The sequence below is a fragment of the Cricetulus griseus genome, chromosome 2 (assembly GCF_003668045.3).
Source record: "Cricetulus griseus strain 17A/GY chromosome 2, alternate assembly CriGri-PICRH-1.0, whole genome shotgun sequence".
Taxonomy (NCBI): Eukaryota; Metazoa; Chordata; class Mammalia; order Rodentia; family Cricetidae; genus Cricetulus; species Cricetulus griseus.
This window is the reverse complement of record NC_048595.1, coordinates 419,233,102-419,255,508: the sequence shown is the minus strand read 5'-3', so window position 1 is coordinate 419,255,508 and position 22,407 is coordinate 419,233,102. Positions and strand designations below refer to the sequence as shown.

Genomic DNA, 22,407 nt, shown 5'->3' with positions numbered 1-22,407 from the left:
TTACTATTTCAATACTATAGAGACCGAAAATTTATAAATTAAGTAGTACTTAAGAGTTGAAAAAAACTTCAGGGCAACTTTCTTGGAAATAGCTACATTTTTTTTTTGAACAACAGTTAAACTAGCATCTGGAGTCTCCACCTCAACATGAAAACGTAAATTTGTGAGAATAAAATACTAAAAATGAAGGACTTGGCTCTAGAAAATTTGGGGGACAGGCTTTTTTTGCCCCGGGGTTTCCTTTGCTCTGAAATGCCATTTGCAAAATTCTAGAAACAAGTGCGTTGGTGTCCTCTAGTGGCCATTGTCCATCCCTGCAACCTCATTTTGTCCAAATACCCTCCTTGGTCCTCCAATCCTCTGAGCAGAAATAGAGTTAGCAACTCCCTATGTGTCAGAGAAGAGCAGCCAATGCTCTAAATGTGAAGGCTATCAAGCTGAATCCTCCAACATAACAAGAAGCAAGTGGCAATCAGGCAAACAAGATACACAGTAAAATTACTGTCCTGTTTTTATTTACAGATTAACAAATCAAGACTCTAGATTTACGTGGGGAAAGGTGTGCAGTCTTTCAATAGACAATTCCTGGGAAGTCTTGTGGGTGTGAACATGTTGACATGCTTCTGCCTGCGGCTTGTCAGTTCCTTCCTGGGTCTCTATCTCACCACGAAGCTTCCATTCCACACAGAGAAACCTAAACACTCCCATGATCCCTTAGCGAATCCTCCAGTCCTAGATTCAATTGGTACAATACATGACTGTGTCTCATTTGATGTAGGATAAGAAATGGACTCCATCTGCCCTATGTGGTTTACATAGAAGCAGCACTGTATTCAGGTAAGTTATAGTAAGCAGTCAGCATATCTAAGTACATCAGAGGTTACCCTGACTTTTGACTGCCATGCTTCCAAGGCCTGTGAGGTCATATTGAATCTTCATTCCTTTACCGTGGAAAAGTTTAGGATTTGCTTTTTCTAGATTGTAAGTTTACAAGCTATGTAAGGGCCCTCATTTCTGAATGGAACCTGGAGCCACACTACATGAGTACTGTCTATAATGTCTTTCCTGAAGCATCTCTATGTGATGTTCATTACCTTTTGAGTGAATGAACCCAAGTTTTCAACTGACTAGCCCTAGAAGAGAGATGCCTAGTGAGGGCCACCACACAATATTTATGTTACCTTGACCTTTTAGGCAAAAACCCACCTTACATCAAATAAAAATGAGACCACTGTTGTTTACAAGCCAGGGAAAGGAGAAATCTGTGATCCATCAGGTTATATGGTCTAGTGGCATTAGTCATGGTGGCATCTGTATATCTTCACTTCCAATGCTCTTAAGACAGTAAAAGGAAAGAAAGCAGACCACATCATGCCTGGCAGACAAAACCTTCAGTTTGGTCTTAGCAACTATCCAGGCATGTTATACTTCATGACTAAGCTACATTAGTCAATGTTCCTATCCATCTACAACCATGGGCACTGGGCAAGCCAATAGGTAGTACAAAACAGATGGGATGTTTGTTCCATAATGGACTTAATACCCTGAAGATGGGTGACCTTAAACTTTTATGCCAGGTTTCCTGGTGTAAAATCAATCTACCACATGAACATACAGAGCGACTTTGTCTCTTCGTATATACTGCACACTTTCATAGATTCATTCTAAGGAAGGGGTCTACCAGATAGCTGTACTGGGAGAATAAAACTAGGTCAGGTTTGGCTTCACCTGGTATAAACTAAGCAATCGGCATTAGTTGAGATGGCAAGTGTTTGGAATACTGGACAGTGGGTATTTTGGTTATGCTAGAATTTCGAAGAAAAGCATGGTTTAGTTGAACCAAACTTCATTTGTGAAGGGAGACTATCACATAGGAAGCAGGGAAGAATAAAAGAGTGCAAGACAGTAATGTCCAGCCCATCTTTCTACAAGTGAGAAAGGAAGAGTTTTGTTAAAATTTCTAGATCAAAGAATTTCTGGGGGGGGGAGGCAGAAAAAATGAGGTTACAAGGAAAGAAAGATGGAGAAAAAGCTGTAGACTTGTGATCCTGCACAAAGTTCCCTATTTCTCATTATCAGAGACAGTGCTTATCTTCTTCTAACAGCTCTTCCCAGTCTGCTGGCCAAAAGGTACATGCCTTTGTCAGATGGTGAAAGCCATGTCCTTTATACCTGTACATGAATAACCTTTGTTAGTTTTCATATATACCTGAGTGGATTAAATCATTTACCTGAATCCCCATAACACTACCTAATATAGAAATAAAAAGCATAGAAATGACAACAGGCATAAGGCAGTCAAAATTATTTCAAAAAGAGTCTGTATTAGTCAAGGTTCTCTAGAGGAACAGAACCAAATTAAGGCATTGCACTAAATGAAATGAATAATGTGTGATTTATTAGAGTGGCTTGCAGGCTGTGGTCCAGCTAATCCAACAATGGCTGTCTACCACTGAGAAGTCCAAGAATCCAGAAGGTGTTCAGTCCACAGGGTTGGATGTCTCAGGTGGTCTTCAGTATACACCAAAACTCCGAAGAAGTAGGCTCTAATGCTAGTGGAGGAATGGACTTACCAGCCAGGGTGAGGGCAAATTGGCAAAGAGCACTTCCTCTTTCATATCCTTTATATAGGGTGTCAGTAGGTGTGGCCCAGATGAAAGGTGGATCTTCCCATCTCAAAAGATCAGGATTAAAAGTGGGTCTTTCCCACTTCAAATGATTTAAAATTAAAAACAAAAAATCCCTCACAGGTGTGCTGGGTGCTTGGATTTAAGTTAATTCCAGATGTAGTTGAGAACCAAGAATAGCTATCATAGGGCCAAACCATGTCTCCTATTCAGGGTATTTAGATGTTTAGAAGAGTCAGTATAATAATTCCTGCAATTTAAGTTCAATTCCTTGACTGATTTTTTTCCTAGAGTTCTTTTTTATAAATATACATGGGTTGTCAGAGGAAAACATGCAGGAAGTGGGTTCTCTCCTTCCACTATGGCTGCTTTTGGAATGGGAATTCGGGTCTTTCAGGTTTGGCAGCAAGTGCCATACCACTGAGCTGGCATGCACTAGCATTTCAAGTCACAGGAGGCCTTAAATGGCCTAAGGAGAATTTCTTCTTCACTCTTTGCTGGCTTGGAAAGGTTCCAACCAACCCTCTTTATGGAGCTGAGGTATTCTTGAGTCAGAAGTTCCTAATCCTTAGTCAAAAACAAGTTGAAAACAAGACTCTAGAAACCTGCTGGGAGAGAGAGAATCCATTTACCTCAGCAATCTGGTTTGTGGGAGGCTATCCATAGTCCAGGAGATGTTCCCACACACATATATATCGAGGCAGCATTGAGTAGACTCAGTGGGTTTAAAAAAAACAGAACACATGAAATTGGGGGAAAAAGTGTGGAGAAGGGGATGGAAAAGAATTGAAGAGGAGAGAAAGGGGGTGGATTTGATCAAAACACATTATGTGCAAGTATAAAACTCTCAAACAATAAAAAAGGACACATTAGAAACAAAGAGAAAAGAGGCTGTAGATCTGATCTACTATACCGTGTCTCCCAATGCTGGAAACCCAAACTTCCAGTACTCACCAGTCATGACATTTTGAAAACAGGTATTCTCCCACCACAGAAAACAAAAGCCCAAAGCATTAGCTACAAAGTGAATTCCATGTCCCCCAAATAGGGTATAACACCCGATGATGATACCCCATCAATGTGTAGGATGGACAGGGCAAGCTCCTACCCCATCTTCCAGGCAAAAGTAGTTCTCACATCCTTGGGATCACAACCAAGAGAAGCACTGAGATTGGTTAAGCTTCAGTCAGTACAGTATTTGCCTTCAAATTCATGGGAGCAAGTAATGATTGATAGAGCCCCACCCACTCACACAATTTGCAGTTCCTATATATAAAGGGGCTTCCCTTTCTTGAATGCTCTATTAAGAAAACTAAAAACAGAAAGAATGGGAAGGCCTACACAGCTATGCCGGGTTATTGGTCAGAATGCAAAACTGAAATTCTCCCACTGGAAACAGAGAAGAGAATTAACAGGAAAAAAAAAAAAAAAAAAGCAACACAGGCAGACAAGAACTTTGTTAGCTTCTTCAAACAGATCCAAAACTCAGTAAAGTAAGTAAATTCCAGTTTATTGTAGGTTCTCTTTATTTACAGTACAAGTCTCTAAAAGGCTAGGGTAGTTATCTTTAAATAACATGTTAATCATATAAAACAGCTGGAAACAAAGTTAGAGAAATATATACATTTCAATACAATAAGTATGCTTAATATTGAGTTTTTCATATTAAATTAGGAGGCTACTGTGATTTACAACGTTATTTCTTCTAGTTTAAAACCGGTTGAAAGACATTATGTACATTTTCTTTTACAAAACTGACAAAGCAGCATTAACAAAACTGCTCATGATTGTAATTTTCATTTTTTCTATAATACACTGGACCTGTTACAAAACCAACCAAAAGGGGGGGCATTGCACTAGATGTTTAAATACTGCATAAGTCACTTTGAGAGCATGAATGTCCTGGTGAGACTTCACCAGGCTCACTGGCAACAGTTTTCACACTTGAAACTCAGCTAACTTTCTACATGCTGATAACCTTCCTTGGCACTTCCAAAAGCCCACTGTTAATGGTTAGAGTGCCAAGAAACCATCAGTCACAAAGCTGTCATACAAGTCAATGCCGGCATGAATGACCCTATTATTTACATAGATACTCAGATGTCCTGTAAGAAACCACCAGAAGCTATAAAAAACTCAGTGGACTACAAAGGGTTCACAACAGCTTATTTCTCCTTTCTTCCCTCAGGCAAAGAGGAAAAAATTAAGTCTCTTCTTTTTTTTTAACAAAACTTTATGTCATCAAAAAGCTTCATATTTATAAATAAGATTTTTATACAAAGCAACATGTTGACATAATTCTCTCATGTTGCTATCAGTTGCTTTGGAATTCATATTATATTCTGAGCATGAGATTTCTTCCTTATTCACAACTTTTCAACATTAATATTCTCTAGACCATGAAAGGGAGTGCAAGAGGACAACAGCCATTCAATTCAAAGCACTCCAAATACTATATATATACATACATACACATGGTAGCAGCTAAATGCAAGCAGCCAGGAGTCACACACTTGTACCTCGCAAAACAGTTCAATTGTGCATTTCCCCTTCATTAATACCAGCTTGATATTAATTTTAAAAGGACAAGTCAAGCTTTCAAAGCAATAATTCTTGCTTCAGAAAGTTTAGTCAGCAAAATGCCAAAGGCAACAATACTTTAAAAGGCAAAATTGCTATCCAACTCAGGGGCAAGAGAGGATGGAGACGCCATGTTCCTGTTGGGGGTTACTGGTTACTGCTGTGGAGCTCAGTTATGTGCACTGTACTGAAACCAACAAGAAAAATGGGGACAGGCATCATTCTAGTCCTGCAAGAAGTGAGAAAGACATACAGCCCTAACCAACCAGACAAAAGAAATGAACAGAGACAAAACAGAGCTGGCATTCCAAACCAGACATGAAAGCCTTTGTTTCTGGGTATACAGAAAGAAAGTGTTCCATGCCATCTTCATGTTGCTACAACTCCTTTACTGACCTCTAATATCACAACTGGACTCTTCGGTGTTTGGTCCACCTTCACAAGGCACAGATGCAAGGCTGATGAGGCCAAGGTTTAACATCAGGTAGACATAAGCCCTTATTCGACTTGTTATGAGTTCAAAACTAGTCATGCTCTCAATAAGCAACAAACAGCTAGCTACAGCTTCATTCTCTACAGCAAACTTGTCAAACTTGTGCCTAGCTTGTGCCTAGTTCGGGTGCAGACTATTCTACGAAGCAGAATACACCCAGCCTCTTTTTTTTTTTTTTTTGAATATCGATGTGCTATTATTAGAGGAAGACTGAAAAAAAAAAAAAAAAAAACCGGAATTGTTACAAATCTGTAAATGTCCAAATATCCTTGTTACATAAAAGCCAAGAGGACACAGGCACTATTCTGGGGTAAAAGCATCTCTTCACAGTTCAGGATTCCTGGCCACTTTTTAGTTGAGACTGAAGACTAGTAAACAAGGTCCTTAAGTGGGAATCACTTCACCTCTCAGCATTTCTCAGCAGCACTGGTCTGTGTGGTAGAAACTTAAAAATGAGAATATCCACTCCGAAACTTTTTAACTTTACAGATCCTATTAAACTGCTAGAAGTGTTGAAAGATACTTTACCACTGGAAAAAAAAAAAAAATTGTTGGATTGGCTCTAATCTATCTTTAACTGTTAAAAAAAAAAACAATCTGTCATTATTAATTATTCACTTAGGGATTCAGTAACTACATACTCATTTACTGCTCATTTTGTTTTCCCAGAATGAGAGGAAAATCCAGAATGCAAATGCACATGTGGGTTGAGTGCTGTTTGGCACATTACAGCTCTTTACAAAGCTCTAAGAAAGGCTTTAAGGCTAATGGTTATAGGCTCTCATCTCCTGCAGAAAAGATAGAATGTTAAAGCCTCAAACACAGTTAAAAACAAAGTAAGATGGAGAATACAGAGTATGACAGGGTTCCCAGTTTAAGTCAAATTCCTAGCAAAGCAAGCACCCATCTGTTTAGCTGGCAATTAATAGAATAAATCAGACTTTTCCTAAAAGTTTAAGAATTAAACACAAAGTTACTACATAGGAAACATAAAATGAATTAAGCAAGTCTGTTTTCTCAGGGAAAAAGTGTCAAATGTGATGCCAGACAGTCACAGACTACCAGACAGTAGTCACAACCTACCAAATAGTCACAATCTATCAGTCACAGTCTACCAGACAGCCATAATCTACCAGACAGTCACAGACTACCAGTCACAATTTATCAGATAGTCACAATCTATCAGTCACAGTCTACCAAACAGTCACAGTCTATCAGACAGAGCTTTGTTCTTCAAGCAACTGAGTTAGTAAATATGACAACTCAATTTCTTACCCTACATACTCATCTCTAATCACAGCCCCTTAAAAAGAACCTGTCTTTAACTTTATACAGTTTCCCGGTTTACAGGCAGCTAATTTCAAGTAACAGAAGCAAAGTACAATCCATGTAGCTTTTACCCTGCAGTTATGGACAGTCTAAAGACAGTCTGTGGACAGTCACAGAACTGAAAGGCTTTTGTGTTCAGTGGTATATAAGACAAAGAAATAAAATGTGTCATATAGTTTGGGTCTCTTGCTCAGATCCACTTTCCTTCACAGTCTGTTTTGCATCATCTGCATGATTTCAGCAACTCAGATCCAATCCTGTCCAGTGGTCGGGCACCATCAGGAAATACTTGTCCATTGCTTCACAAAATCTAGTCCTATACAACTCTGGAGAGACCACAGTTGGCATTTTACCTAAGATGATGAAAGACAAAAGGGAGGAATAAAACTGTTTAAATGTGTATGCATATAAAAATCAATTGGGCAACTGACTTAACCAACCATAAACTGCTACATGCCAAAGCACTCAGAGTGGAGGCAGGGTGTCTGCTATGAGATAGATAGATAGATAGATAGATAGATAGATAGATAGATAGATAGACAGACAGACAGACAGACAGACAGACAGACAGACAGACAGACAGACAGACATCTGCATGAGTCCTTATCTTGAGCTCAGACATATCTAAACTCAGGAATGAACCAGAGAATCTAAAAGATAGCAAGTGTTAATTAAAGGCAATCTTTTATTCAGAATCTCTGGCTTTTTAAAATTTTCTTACTTTGAAAACCTCTGGCATGAACCCAGTATTTTCCTACTTACACACTTCTTCACATTAGTCATTTTTGAAAATCAGAGACAACCACATTGGTTTGGTTTGGTTTTGTGTGTAGAGAAGGGGTATTTTTCATGATGCTCCTACCTCAGACTCCTAAGCACTGGAATTTCAGCAAACCACCATGACTGACTACCACGCTTTAGTATCTTAAATAACCAAGGAATATATGGAACAGTTTAAAAAATAAAAGCAGTGGACGAGGTGGCTGAGTGGTTAAGGTGATGGACTGCTAATCCATTGTGCTCTGCATGTGTGGGTTCGAATCCCATCCTCGTCGTGTGTAGCTGTTTGAGGACTACATTCAGTTTTAGGATAGGCTCCAAAGCTACACAGAGAAACCCTGTCTCGAAAAACCAAAAGAAAAAAGAAAAAAAAAAAAAGTAAAAGCAACATTTTCTCACCTTGGCCTCCTAAAATTCCTGTTGACTTCACAACCATTTCAAGCTTTTTGTCCCATGTAAATGTTCGAATATAATCTAGGGATGGAGAGAGGGCAACATCAGCAGAAAAGTTGTCATAAGCATAAGCCAGAAAATTACAATGCCTATTACTATTTCTGTGACACCTTTACTAGTGCTGTTCCAAGAGTTGTCCCCACATTACTCTGGTTAATTCCTACAGCCATGAAACAGCCTCCTTTTAAAGCAATAATCATTACCTTTTCATTTATATATTTTTGGAAATGAAGAAACTGAATAGGACAGACTAGAATGAAAACTTGTTTGTTAACTTTGAAATTATAAATGAAAGCTTCCAAAAGTATCCAGTGATTATGATAGTAAATGAATTCAACTCTCTGAAATCTTACTCTAGTTTTAATCATGAGCACAGTACAATTATTGACTTACCTATGATTCCAACTACCAGCTCATTGCTAGTGTCATCTCGACCAACCAGCAAAGAATAGTCTATAATGAGGTGGCTCGAAAGAAAATGGGCGTCACTATGGATGGAGGTTCTCAGCACAGATTTGGAATGGGAACGAATATACAGAGGGTTGTCACGAACCATCTTTAGGAGGTTTTCATCCAGCAGAACTACATCACAACTCTCTTTCCCAGTGTCAGTTTTTACATTTCGATTTCTAAGTGAACCTTTTAAATCAAAAACCTAGCAAAACAAAAAATTCTTTATGATTTATGTACAAATTTGCCCCTATAGTTAATTAGTGCAATTAAAAGGCAAAGAGATTCCTTGTGGTTACTATAATATACACTTCAAAATTTTATTTTAAAATTTAACTTTCTAATTTAGATCATAAATACACAGTGATATAAACATGTAATATAAAAAGTGCATGGTATAGGATACATTAAATTCATGGTGATACAATTGTGCCATATAAAACAATATACTGATACTCAATTATTAAAACGGTTCAGAAATAATTATTAACAAGTTTCAGATTGCCCAACAGTATGAAAAAAGATACAAGCAGTCTTAGGAAACTTAAAACATTAAAACTCTACATAATTATTTAAGGCAATGTACAAAGGAGAGCATAAATTTCAGAATATCTGGAGGGTAGGAATGTCAAAGAACTCAATGAGTAGAACCAGTCCATCCTACAGTGTATTCTACAGTCCAGTGCTAGACAGTCAGTCCTGGTTCATGAAGATGTTATAGCTAGTAGCAGAAGGTAAAAGCATTAAGCACACAGTGTAGCTCAGCCTGTGTTGTCATACAAAGACATTCTCGGTGACAAACTACCACACTGAATTATATGTAAGCACAAGGTTTATGTCTTTGTACTAGAAACAAGTCAAGGAGCAGCACTTCAAAAAGCACTATGAAGTCTAGAAGAGGTGCCTAGTTAGCTGCAGCAGGTAGCAATGCCATTCTCATAACATCTAGACCAACATGAAGTCTAAGAACAGCCAAACAACTGACAGGTGCTCAATCTCTCTAGGGCTCAGCTAATTAAATGTTAAAGTTAAGATAGTGGGAGAACAACTTCCTTCTTAGTCCACCACCTCCTGAATCTAAAATATTAAATGTTAAATATTAGAATGAGTTACATAGCAATTTTTCTTTCTTTCAAAAGTAAGTTAAATGTTCACTATTGACTAACATGTTATGCAGATTTACTACATTCAAGAACCAAACTACAAAGGGTCCTCACAGTCGAATGCTTCACATAGTCCAGTATCCTCACCTGTGCCATCTTTCTCCCATAAAAAAGGTTTTCCATGACAAGGAGATCTAACTTCTTCTCAGTGTTGTTTTGAGAGTTCTTATAACCAATTCTGTAAACTCCAAGAATTTTGGCCAAAGCAGTGGGCCTCTAATCAAAAAGAGATCAAAATAAACTATTACCAAAATAAGATTATCTCTAAACCATATAATATCTGGTTTATCCATGTATTAGCCAAGAATGATTTTCTACGGATATACCAGGAATAGGTACTTGAAATTCTTCAATGTCAGAAGTTGCAGTTGAATATAATGCATGCCAGTAACAATAGTAGATCCATAAATTGTACAGCAGGATAGCCCTTCACAGCAGTTCAAATTCAAAAACTTTATCATCACATAGATTCTATATAATAATAATTTGCAATAAATCATTACTTGACAACAACAACCAAAAACAAAAACAAAACCCCTCTGTAATTCTTTCATAAAACATTCACAGTCATTGATGTGACAATGGGCAAACATGAGCCATTGGTTTCCTTGGTAGCTAAGGGAAGCACCTCCTTATTTCTCAACAAAAATATGTTATTAGATGAACACTTAATAGTCTCAATTAACATATATATACGTGTGTGTGTGTGTGTGTGTGTGTGTGTGTGTGTGTGTGTGTGTGTGTATATTATATATATATATATATATATATATATATATATATCAAAAGCATTTTTTTAGGCTCCCTCTCCATTCCTTCATATCACAATAGAATAAGAGAGATCCCAGGTGTGTCCTGCTCTTATCTTCCCACAGAGAAAGCTTCTATCAAGAAGAGTTGAAGACACAAAAAAGGCCCAATGAACTGTGACCACAAACCAAGACTTAGGATTTCTACCTTTTGTTGAACAGCATTTGTGATATAATTGAAGTAGTGTGGTGCAAAGTCAAGGAAAGACTGGACTTCCAGACGGGGCATTTGCTTCAAAATGAATCTATCATCTACAAGGAAGAAATTCCACATTTATTCATCATAATACGTATTGTCTTCTATAAAGTCAAAGTGAAAGCATTCCCGAGAACCCAATTTACCTCTTTATTTTCTGTTTTGAGACTTTTTATTTTAACCACATAGTGAAACTTTTGTTCAGAAAGCAATTCTCAAGTAATTAAAATGGTAGGAGTCCTAAGGACTATATGGACAAGAACATCTACTTCTCAAATCTACCCTCAAATCTAAATTCATAGCAAGAACTCATTCATTTACTTTTTACAACTCTCAAAGGAAATGCTATTAACCCCACTGCTACTTCAGTAACTCTTGGAAGTCATTAAAGTTTTTATCAAGCCACAAATCTACACTTTCTTAAATAATTTTGTGTTTAGTGGGTATTATGCTATTTGGAAAGCCTATGTAGGAAAGAACTTGGCCTTTATATACTCTGGCCAAACATTTCTACTGTTGCCTTTCTATTACCAGGTCTGTGGCACCCAACTGAGTTTCCGACAAGCCCATGTTTTCAAGCTTGTTCAGTAGTGATACTACCACGGGGAGGTGTAAAACATTTAGGATGTGGGTCCCATTGGTAAACAGAGAGAGATTCTTTTCCCTACACTCCAGCTTCACTTTTTGCTTCCTGCCTGTGGTGATATGAATGGCTACCAACCACCACATGCTCCCACTGCCAACTACTCAGGAGCTGAAACATGAGCCGAGATAAATCTGTCCTCATTTAAGCTGTCTCCGTCAAGTATTTGGATCACAGAGATAGGAAGTAACTAACGTAGCTTCTACACACATTTGGGAAACTAAGAACTAGAAAGAGATCAGCAAGCATTTGACCCACGTCTGAACCTACAGTCTTTTAAGATTTTATGGCTCCTCTCAGGAACAGAAAGAAATGAGAGAACATTGTTTGCCAACAGCTAATACACAATGCTCGCTTCAAGTGCTTTGTGAATTGTCTCAAGGCAAAGAACAGCAAGTGTTTTGCACTAGCGAGAAAAGAGAATTACCTTCTGTAGCATAGAAAGCAGCTCCTGACTTGCCTCCCCGGGCCTGCCAGGGTGATGAGTGAGAAAGGGAGCGAATGAAATCTTCTTCACTGCTGCCCAGAACCACTTCACGCATCTTATGGAACTCTCCTGCGTAGTACAGCCGACAGTAAAACTTAGCATTCGCATCTGAAAATTCTACAGAGAGAAGGTGAAAAAGGAGAGGGAAAAAAAAGTTATATAAACAGAAAATCTCTTCCCTCTCCAAGTACCAAACACAACCATTTAGGCTCCTCCATGATGGCATCTTTCATAATGAAGAAAGAATCTGGTCAATCACAATTGTGTTATGGTGAACTTCACAGTATCAGAGAACACCATCTGATCGCTCTTACTTATCTTCAAGTAACTCCAATAGAAGACTGTGCTCTGCTTTTACACTGGCTACTGTATTTTCTTCACTGTACTTCTAAAGCAATTCTTAAACAATGTCTTTTATGAGCATATGGCCATATGGCACTGAGGATTGAACCCAGGGCGAAAAACATGCTGGGCAAGCATGTCATCCTCAGCACCAAATAAACACTTAATGTTTGTCAAGCTCTGTGCCTCTTAATTACACAGCAAGAAAATATTTAAATTTTAAAAATTATTTATTTAAAAAAATAAATAAATTACAATTTAACTACATCAAGAAAATAAGTAGTACAGATTTTATAAATTAAACTCATACTAACACCTAACACTTATAAAAAAAAAGCCCATTTATCTAGAATGAAGTTGCACATCTTATAATCCCTGTCCTTAGACAAAATGTTATTATATGGGAGGAGTAGGGGGAGTGGGAGGAGAAGAGGGAGGCGGAACTGGGATTAGAATGTAAAAAACAAATTAATAAAAAAAGGAAAAAAATGTTATTGTATACTTACGAAGCTCCACATGAGGATTTGTGAGTTGTTTCCTCTGTGTGTCTCCTCCATCTGCCTCATCTAAAAGGTTTAATATCATTAATAAAAGCAAGGCATAGTTAGAAGATCATTTTGTCTTCTTTCCCAATACAGCAATTAAAGTTAGCAAATTAGTAATACAAATATCCTAATCAAATAAAACAGGCTCTGGACAGACAAATTGAGTAAATGACTACAATAAAAATGTATGTTCCTTCCTGGGATTTCACTATTTCAGGCTGGATCACTTTTCTTACGTGTAAGTAATTTCTGTGACAGCAATACGGTAAACTAAGCTTTTACGCCAAGAATCCCCATGGCTTTGACACATTTTTTTCTAGGTGCAAATATAAAAACATGCTTCTCTGACATGTTAAAGTCAGAGTTGTTTTTTCTTTTGCATTTAGCTCATCTTTCTGGCCAGATCCATTGTGTTTACTATAGATGTGGAACACATCCTAGTATCTAAAAAAACAAACCATACCCTAAGTTTCACATTTCAAAACCATTTGTTAGACATCATAACCCTTTATATCTCTCCCCGGAAGACATTATACACACCTATAGTCCAACAGTAACATAGAATAATGAGCAGATATCTTAATTACTAGTAAAAAGTTTTATTAGTTGCTTTTTTTTTTGTTTGTTCTGTTTTGCTTAGTTTGAAATTGGGTGACCTAAACTGGCCATGAACTCACAATCCTCCTGCTGAATTCAGCCTACTGAGTGCTCAGATTATAGCTGCACATTACCAAGTCAATCTGCAGTTTTGATTTTTTCTTTTTTTATACATAATATATGTTGATCATATTCTTTCCCCTCCCACAACTCCTCCAAGATCCTCCGCTCTTCCCTGCCCACCCAACTTCATGTGCTCATGTTCTCGTCCTCTTTCCCAAAAAGAAAAAAAAAAGATAAAAAGCAAAACATGAAAGTCAAAACAAAAATCTATTAAGACAAAAAAAAAAAACCTAAAACATACACACATATAAAATATAAAAACAAAACAAAACATACAGTCTGCAATCTGTTTTGTGTTGGCCAATTACTCCTGGGCATGGGGTCTGCACTAGAGTGTGGTGATAAACCCAGTGACACTCCATTGGCAAGAACTGATTTTCCTTTCCCAGCAGGAATCAATTACTAACAGCTTCTTGGTTAGGAGTAGGACTTTCAAACAAGACAAAAATCCCTGTATTAAGGAAGAGCAGTTGCTATTTTTTAAACCACTGGTCCATGATCTAACTTACAAGTCACCAAACAATTACTCTGAAGAGCCCAACATTAAATACTTTACTAAGTGACAACTATTCAACTGGCCGATTTAATATGAAGCAATCAGACAACAGGAAATGAATGTAAGGGTCCCTGTTATTTTTAAGCAGCACCAGAGTTGGTCATATTTGCCATATCCAAACATAATTAGGTAATATAGTTTTTAAATACCAAAATGAAGGTATACATAAATAGTCACATCTTACAGGGACTGAGAAAGAAAGAAAACATCTTGAGGGCATAATGGGTAATGAAAAGATGAGTACATATTATGAATAACGTTCACATGTATAATGCCACTGAGCCCTTAGAAGACTTTGCTTTTGCTTCTTTATAGGTGTGGACACTGAGGCTTTCTGATTCTAGCTTTAAAGAAGTAGCATTGCAGACATCTGAAAACAGATGGACTCTTCAAGTATCATGTTGTTTTTGGTCTATTATGCTAAAGAGTTAAAATAGAGAGAATGCCCTAGCTTCAGCAAAGAATTAATTAAACCTATTAAAAATATACAAAACTGAGGAAAGTATTAAAATATAAAAGAAGCACATGTGGTCCACTTAATATACCTTGAGGCTCCAGGCCTTGGCTCTCCATCCCCTCTTTGCCAGTCTGCCCAACCTGGTAGTAAGCACTGTCAGCTCCACGTAAGGTCTCTCTCTTCTGAGAAGAGAGATCGGGGCTCTTCCCTGATGTTCCTCTGAAGAAGGACAACATTCCTGAAGCTTTTTTGGCTTAAAAATGAAAGGTAACATATTAATTTACAGCATCTCTTGTTGGCAGGAGTCATGCATAAAGCTAAGGGTCTGCTTTATGCAGATGCACTCGTTTACAGACAATTATAATTCCACATGCTGCTGCTGTTTGTAAGTCAGTGAGCACCCTCACTGGAAACAAGACAAATGTTCAACTAGTTGAAGGTCAAATGTGAAAATTCTCCAGAAAGCCATACAAAACTCTTTTTAAAGCAGTCATATATTTTTAAGCAGTAAAATGAAATTGCCATAGTGTTCTTAAAATATTGCAGTAGAGTTACAAACCTTAACATGAAACAATTTCACAAGCTTAAAGAATTCAGAGTTAAAGGTAACATCTTTGTATCTTTTGTGCTCTGAACTGTTTCAAGATTTATTTATTCTTATTTTATGCACGTGGGCATTTGTCTCACCATGTGCATGACTGCCTGTGGAAGCCAGAATCCCCTGGAACTGAAAGGTCGCTAACCATCATTGGGTGCTAGAAATCAAACCCAGGTTCCATGGAAGAGCAGCCAGCACTCAACTCCTGAGTCAGCTTTCCAGTCCCTGTATTCCATATTTTAACAGAGGAAAACATTTTGTTCACGGCATCTTTCAAAAAAAAAGTATCATATATCACAGGGGACTGGAAAGACAGACAGCAACACAACTAAGAGCATGATACTGCTCTAGCAGAGGACCTAAGGTCTGTCCCCAGCACCCACAGCAGACAGCTCAAAACTGCCTCTAAGTCCAACTGTAGATCTGACACCTTCTTCCCCGCAAAGGGCACCTAGACTCAAATGCACATACCCCTACACAGACACACACAGAGAATTAAAAATAAAATAGGTGCTGGAAAGATGACTGCAATTAAGAGCACATACTGCTCTTGCAGTAGACCTGTGTTGGGTCCTCAGCACCCATGTCAGGCAGCTCTAAGCTGCCAGAACTCCAGCTCCAGGGATCTGACATCCTCTTCTGTCCTCCAAGGAGACACACACAGCATACAGATACACAGACATGTACATGAAAAAATTGAAAACAATTTTTTTTTAATTTTTTTATGTGAATTGGTGTTTTATCAGGTCCCCTGGAACTAGAGTTACAGACAATTGTGACTACTATGTGGGTGCTGGGAACTGAACCCAGGTCCTCTGGAAGAGAAGTCAGTGATCTCAACCACAAAGACATTCCATCAACCCGAAAAAATAAAATCTTAAAAAAATATATATATATAAAATTTTTAAAGTATCCTAAAATGGTAAGAACTTATACTCTTGCTTTTTGTTTATAGTTTTGAGTTTCATTCATCATTTAATATGTATGGCTCTAATAATTTATCACTTACAATCATGTGTTTACTATCCACTGGTACACAAGTCTTTGCTAACAGAACAGCAATTTTTGTGTGTGAGACTGACACACACACACACACACACACACACACACACACACACACACACACACACACACACACACACACACACGCACACACCAGGACACTGCTGCTTTTAAATCCTCAGGCTTCTGTAGAGTCAGAGGCTCTAAGACTGGGTCCTGATGAGTAGGACTGAAGGGCACAAATGCACTTGTAATAAAAGAGAACAGGTATACCCTACACCATTCTTCTCTCTGCTTCAACACAAATTTAGAATATTGTGTCTTTAAAGAAAACAAGAAAAATAAAAGAGAAAAATCCCTCTGTTGTCAAAATAACACTGCACAAATCAACACCAGCAGCTGCCTGCTTCCAGGTATGTTAGTCATTTGTTGAGCCTTTACAATCAGTTGAGCTTTCTGGTTCTACCAACCTAAAGCATCAGCAGACAATGAACATGAGCCACATCCAAGTCCCAGCTCTACTTCCATCTAGCCCTGAGCAAGTGAATTAGTCTAAATCGAAGCTTCCTTCCTAAAAGTATGGCTACATCAGATAATTCTTATGGGACTATGGTTGAGTTTAAAGGAGACAATACCAAAATAGCTGTCATTACACCAATAGTAACATAAAATTTTAAAACATGTATATTGTTGCTGTTTTATAGGTTGTATATTTTAAGCCCAAGCTTAAGAAAGACAGATCCTTCTTCTGCACAAAGGGCTTCTACAAGTTTTAAATTCAGTAAATTGAATCTGCATTTCAAGTAAGACTCAAAGAAGAAGCAAAACATCTATAAAAGAAGATATTTAAAATGTTTATTTTTCAAAAACCAATTCTTACCAGATGGCATTTCTTATTAATTTTGTTTTTTTTTCCCACAAATCATAAATAGGACAATTATAGAAATGTCTGCATTTTGGACTTTTGGCTCAATGATTATGGGCACTTGCCTCCAGGCCCAAGAATCTGAGCAACATCAATGAGATCCACATAGTGGAAGGATCAGACTAACTCCCACAAATTGTCCTCTGGTTTCCATACTCATGCTTCTCAATCTCTCTCTCTCTCTCTCTCTCTCTCTCTCTCTCTTTCTCTCTCTCTCTCTCTCTCACACACACACACACACACACACACACACACACACACACACACACGCACTCTAATAATAATTAATACATATAACAAAAACTCATTCTTACTTGGTTGAGGCTCTGCTTCTACTGTACGGCTTGTCTGTCCTCCACTGACCTCAGGTAATCTAATAGGGCTGCTACTCTTTGGTCTGTTATCTAAAGCACTACCATGAAAACAAAGGAAAAAAATAGTTTGAAGATATTCAGATAGACAAAACCCAAGTAACCTAATTCTGAGATTAATATATTTCTAACCTAACACCACCCACAATACCAGAAATTTGATTCATAGTTTTGATAAACACAAGTTACAAAAAAGTCTTGAAATATCTGCTGTTAAAAAAACTACTAGAACTAGAAAAGTATATACAAAGGTACAAAACAATAGACTTTTATAAAAATTTTCCCCAATACTATACAATTACAGAAATACATCAATTTCATTTTTCTTACTTTAGTCACAAAGGTAATTCAGAATAAATTTTATTAGGTCAGTAAAACAGGAGATTTATATCAGTAAGGATAAGCCTATGCCAAATTTCTGTCTAAAACACAGAACATGCTAAGTGGATTGATTTGAATATTTATTTTCTAGATATTAGGTTCTTTAGTACTATGGAAACTTCACAAACACTTAAAATTATAAAGCCAAGCAGTAGCACAACTAACTTTGCAGGTTACTTTTTATTTTTAAATAAAACAGCTGCTTATTTTTATCATTAAAAAACACTGCAAGCTTTAATCTGTAGCACACAGTGATGCATCACAGCAAATGTCAGAAACTATCCTAAGGGCTATGTAAGGTCTTCTACAAGACTTGAATTTTGTTGCTCCAACAGCTAGCTGAAATGAATTATGTGAATCCTAGAAGATTTTGTACTAATATATGCTGTCATAGAACTAAAGTCCAAGGATACAAAAAAACAATGGCATAGCTCAATTTAAAAAGATTTTACTCGATCATTAATCACCTATTTGTTGGAAGCCCTTCTTCAGCACTGTTCCACAGAGTTGCTTTGGACAATTCCTCTAAGGCATTTCGGTATTCTTTACAACTTGGGGCAGAAATAGGTTGAAAAATGTTAAACATTAAACCCTTCTTTGACAATAAATCATAAGTTTTAAAATAAATTTGTGTTACAGAAACATAATCATTCTAAATGTCCATAATTAAACAAATACACTAGGAATTAACAAGCTTTATGAAAACTCACCAACTTGTCAGCTCCAGCCATTGTATAAGGGTTGGCATGTAGCTTAGTGGGAAAGCTCTTGCTCTGAAAGCCCTGAGTTTAATGGCCATCAGCACTCCCCATATAACACCCCCCTCACCCCCCCAAAAAAGCCTAGCTTCAACTATCTGTATCAAATGAACAAGTAAGTCAAAATTAGAAACACTAAGACTTAGGACAACAGAGGGTAATGGAATCTGAAAGTGACTTTCTACTTAAAGGAGCTAAACTTTTTTTTTAAACAACATTCCAAAAGTTTAAAAATCTGATTCTTGGATTAGTAGCCTAAAATACTAGTATACATTGCTTTTCTAAAACAGTGAAACATGAACTCCGAACACTTGCTTCCTGACACTATAAAAAATGGCTACATTTTTGTGCTTTTAATGTCTATTAATTAGTCAACAAGGTAAGAAGCAAGTATTAGCCTCATAACGCTAAAGCACAAAGAAAATATTCATCCTATAGACTCTTAGGAAGTAAAACATTCTCATTATATAAACTCTAAACTCCATGCAGGCAGAAGCATACACAACTATACTGTCTACTCTGGTATATCCAATAGCTCTGTACCACATTTTGTTTATAACCAAATTATTTTTCAATAAATGGGACATTTTGTAATCAACACATAAAAAGAATTTTATTTTATGCTTTACAATGAAAAATTTTAGTTAAGTACCCCAGATGCTATTTAAATTAAATTCACCACTGCCAAGATAGTTTTACAAATGAGATTTCTGAGGATTTTAGATATTAGATATAAGTATTTTAAAGATGCAATGTTTCTTTAGGATAAACAGTTAACTCTATAAGTTACACATCCAATCATGTCTTTGGAACTAGGGGCAGGAATAGCTTCCTATAGGTAGGAAAATTTCAGCCAGTATGTGTGGGAAGGATGAAGGAAATGCTATTCAGATATTCCAAAATGGGTATGCTGCACTGTTATGTAACAACTAAACCACAGTAAGTTACCAGGGGTATAAATTAGACAGCGTGGTCAGAATATTCAAGGTTAGTAAATACCATGCCAAGTCACATTAGTTACTGAGTACTTGCTTAAAAGCCATGCCATATTCCATTATTTAAGTAAAGGTTTTCAAATACAAAAAAAAAGAAAAAAAGAAACCATCATGATTAAAGAACATATATACTATTGGAAAGAGTCCCTAAACAGGTAATAGATTTAAAAGCATACAGCTATAACTACAGGAAAGGTTTATAATACCTGAGTGCAAAAGCAATGATGGAGCTGGGTTCTTTCTCACAGACAGCAATGGGCACCCGTTCATGTTCATACATTAAATAGTGTTTATCTGGATCACTGTTCAGTAAAGTAAGAATATAATTAGAAGTCAAATATAAAATCCATTAACACAGTACAATCAAATCTCAGGACAATTTTAAGGTAACTATATACTAAGCAATAAAACATAATTAAGGAAGCCAAAATGCATGCAAATGCCAAGAATCAACTGAATCAACTAAACAACAAAAATACAAAGAATAGTTTATAAGACAATTGGAAAATTGTCAGAAAAAGGTTTGGGGGCTGAAGAGATGACTCGGCAGTTAAGAGCACTAGGGCCAGGGCTTGAGTCCTAGAACCCACATGGCAGCTTTGCAACTGTCTGTCACTCCAGTCCAGAGGGAATCCAATGCCCTCTTCCGCCCTCTCTAGGCACCAGGCTCACATATGATGCACAGACATACATGCAGGCAAAATACCATATACATAAAAAGTAAATAGCTTTCAAATAGTCTTCTAGAATAATTACTCCAAAGCTTTACCTCCTTCTAAGATCTTGGACATACTAGTCTCAAAAAAGAATATGCAATAAATAATCTAAAATACAGTGCTCTATACTGACCCTCAAAAAAGCCTCCTAATAGTTATGTAGAAATAGTGCTTCGAGTTCCACAGTAATAACATAAAGTCACTCCACTGTTATCACATGGAAACCAAGTGTCAACTTTACTTCAATCCAAATTTTGCTCCCCTAACTTCTGCTCTAACTCCACTGGGAACCATTAGGTAGAAGCATTGACTTTACTTAGATGCCAGTTACTGACTACCCAATGTAGTGGAAAAACAACAGTGAGAGAAAGTTCTATTTAAGTATTTTCTGTATGTGTGCATGGTTAACAATACACTGGTGAGAACAAACCAGGCACACATGTTTGTAGTATAGGGGGTAAAGAAACAATTCTACAAAAACAACAACAACAACAACAAAAAAAAAAAAAAAAAACATAGAACCTCTCTCTGTGGTATGTGCAGTAAGAGAATTGTTATGGATGAACGTTTAGCTCTTGTTCAATACTAAGTTGAAATCCTAGCCCCAGTGTAGTGGTATTAGGAGACAGTACCTTTAGATCAAGAGTGAAGACACCAAAAAACAGTGTCCTTGACACGTGTGACAAGTGAGCTCTTTCTGCCATGTGAGGATGGCCTGGACCAGGACCCTCATCAGAAATCTACCCTGCAGACACAAGTTTGATCCTCTAGCCTCCAGAATTGTGAGAAACACATTTGTATTGTTTATAATCAAACCATGGAAATTCATTAGAGCAGCCTACAGGAAGACAAGAATCCTGACAACACACAGAGGCCTAATTTGGTTAGTACTAGGGCATAGAAGGGACATCCAGTAAAGTCTTCTTCAGAAAAGAATGTGACTTCATGATTGAGAAAGAGGGTGAGAACACAAAGACCATTAGTAGGAATAGATCATTGTTCCAAATAGGAAGGAACAAATGACATTGAAGAAAGACATTAAGACCTAAAGTTGAGAAAGTGAGCCTTTTGTACAAGTCTATCATGTAATGAATCCTAAACTGTCTGAGTATCTCTACTTGTCTCCTCCCCAAGACCATGAGCTCCCCAGAGCAATGCTCTCCTTCTGGAGGCAAGAGAACAGGCACCAAATACAAATTTAATTACTACTGAATAAAAATATAGGTAAATGCTCATGTTTCGGATAGACTTGTACCAGCATAACAAAGGCAGCATTTGACAGCCATACAGGTCAACCAGTAGAAAAACAAGCTTTTACAGCCATCATGCATTCCTTTTCAGGCTGAGTGAATACAGCATTTAAACACACACACACACACACACACACACACACACACACACACACACATGAAAACATACATGGGTCACTCTGCTCCTTATTCTGTTAAATGAATCATAGAGATGGCAATGCACTCATATACAACCAGCAATATGTCTTTTAAAGATAAATGTGGGCTGAAGGAATGACTCAAATGCCTAGCATCATATAAAAAGCCAGACATGACCACACATGCCTGTGACCTCCAGGACTAAGGAAGGCAGAGACAAGAGGATCACCAGGGTTTGCCGGCCATCAGCTAGCTCTGGGTTCAGTGAAAGACTCTGTATACACACATGGGTATTTACTTGCATTTACATGTATGCACAAATGCACACACCCCTTACATACTATACACACAAGCAAAATTTTAAAATAAATTCTTAAAAAAATCAAGGGATGTAGCAGTATACCTTTATAGAGACATATATATGCTGTGTGACTGTTTTCATAACTAGTGTCTTTACATGCTAAGCAACATTATTTAACATTTCTTCTTCCATTCTCTACTATATAATGATAAAACATTCTGAAAATTACATGCCAAAAGGATCTTTTTTAATAGAATGATGTAAAATTTAGAATTAAGAAACACATTTGCAGATAAACTGATCTAAATACATAGGGAGTAAGTAGAAAGAGAGCCACTTGGT

The 22,407-nt window shown here is 37.2% G+C and overlaps 1 protein-coding gene and 1 non-coding gene across 8 annotated transcripts in view; one reads left to right on the top strand and one right to left on the bottom strand.

Annotated features, from left to right (window-relative positions):
• Positions 1-4,116: 4,116 nt before the first annotated feature.
• The window catches only part of Pikfyve (phosphoinositide kinase, FYVE-type zinc finger containing), a 95,149-nt gene continuing 76,858 nt past the window's right edge, over positions 4,117-22,407 (bottom strand). For all 7 annotated transcript variants that reach the window (XM_027397108.1, XM_027397112.1, XM_027397110.1 and 4 more), the window contains 11 exons: positions 19,867-19,962; positions 18,375-18,458; positions 17,470-17,567; positions 14,719-14,883; positions 12,859-12,918; positions 11,951-12,127; positions 10,833-10,936; positions 9,963-10,091; positions 8,656-8,917; positions 8,209-8,283; positions 4,117-7,382 (listed from right to left, as the gene is read on the bottom strand). In XM_027397108.1, the coding sequence (XP_027252909.1) occupies positions 7,267-7,382; positions 8,209-8,283; positions 8,656-8,917; positions 9,963-10,091; positions 10,833-10,936; positions 11,951-12,127; positions 12,859-12,918; positions 14,719-14,883; positions 17,470-17,567; positions 18,375-18,458; positions 19,867-19,962 (1,366 nt within the window). In that variant the 3' untranslated portion in view covers positions 4,117-7,266. The remainder of the gene's footprint in view (positions 7,383-8,208; positions 8,284-8,655; positions 8,918-9,962; positions 10,092-10,832; positions 10,937-11,950; positions 12,128-12,858; positions 12,919-14,718; positions 14,884-17,469; positions 17,568-18,374; positions 18,459-19,866; positions 19,963-22,407) is intronic.
• On the top strand, positions 8,003-8,084 carry Trnas-gcu. The gene has a single exon. It is a non-coding gene; the product is annotated as a tRNA-Ser (tRNA).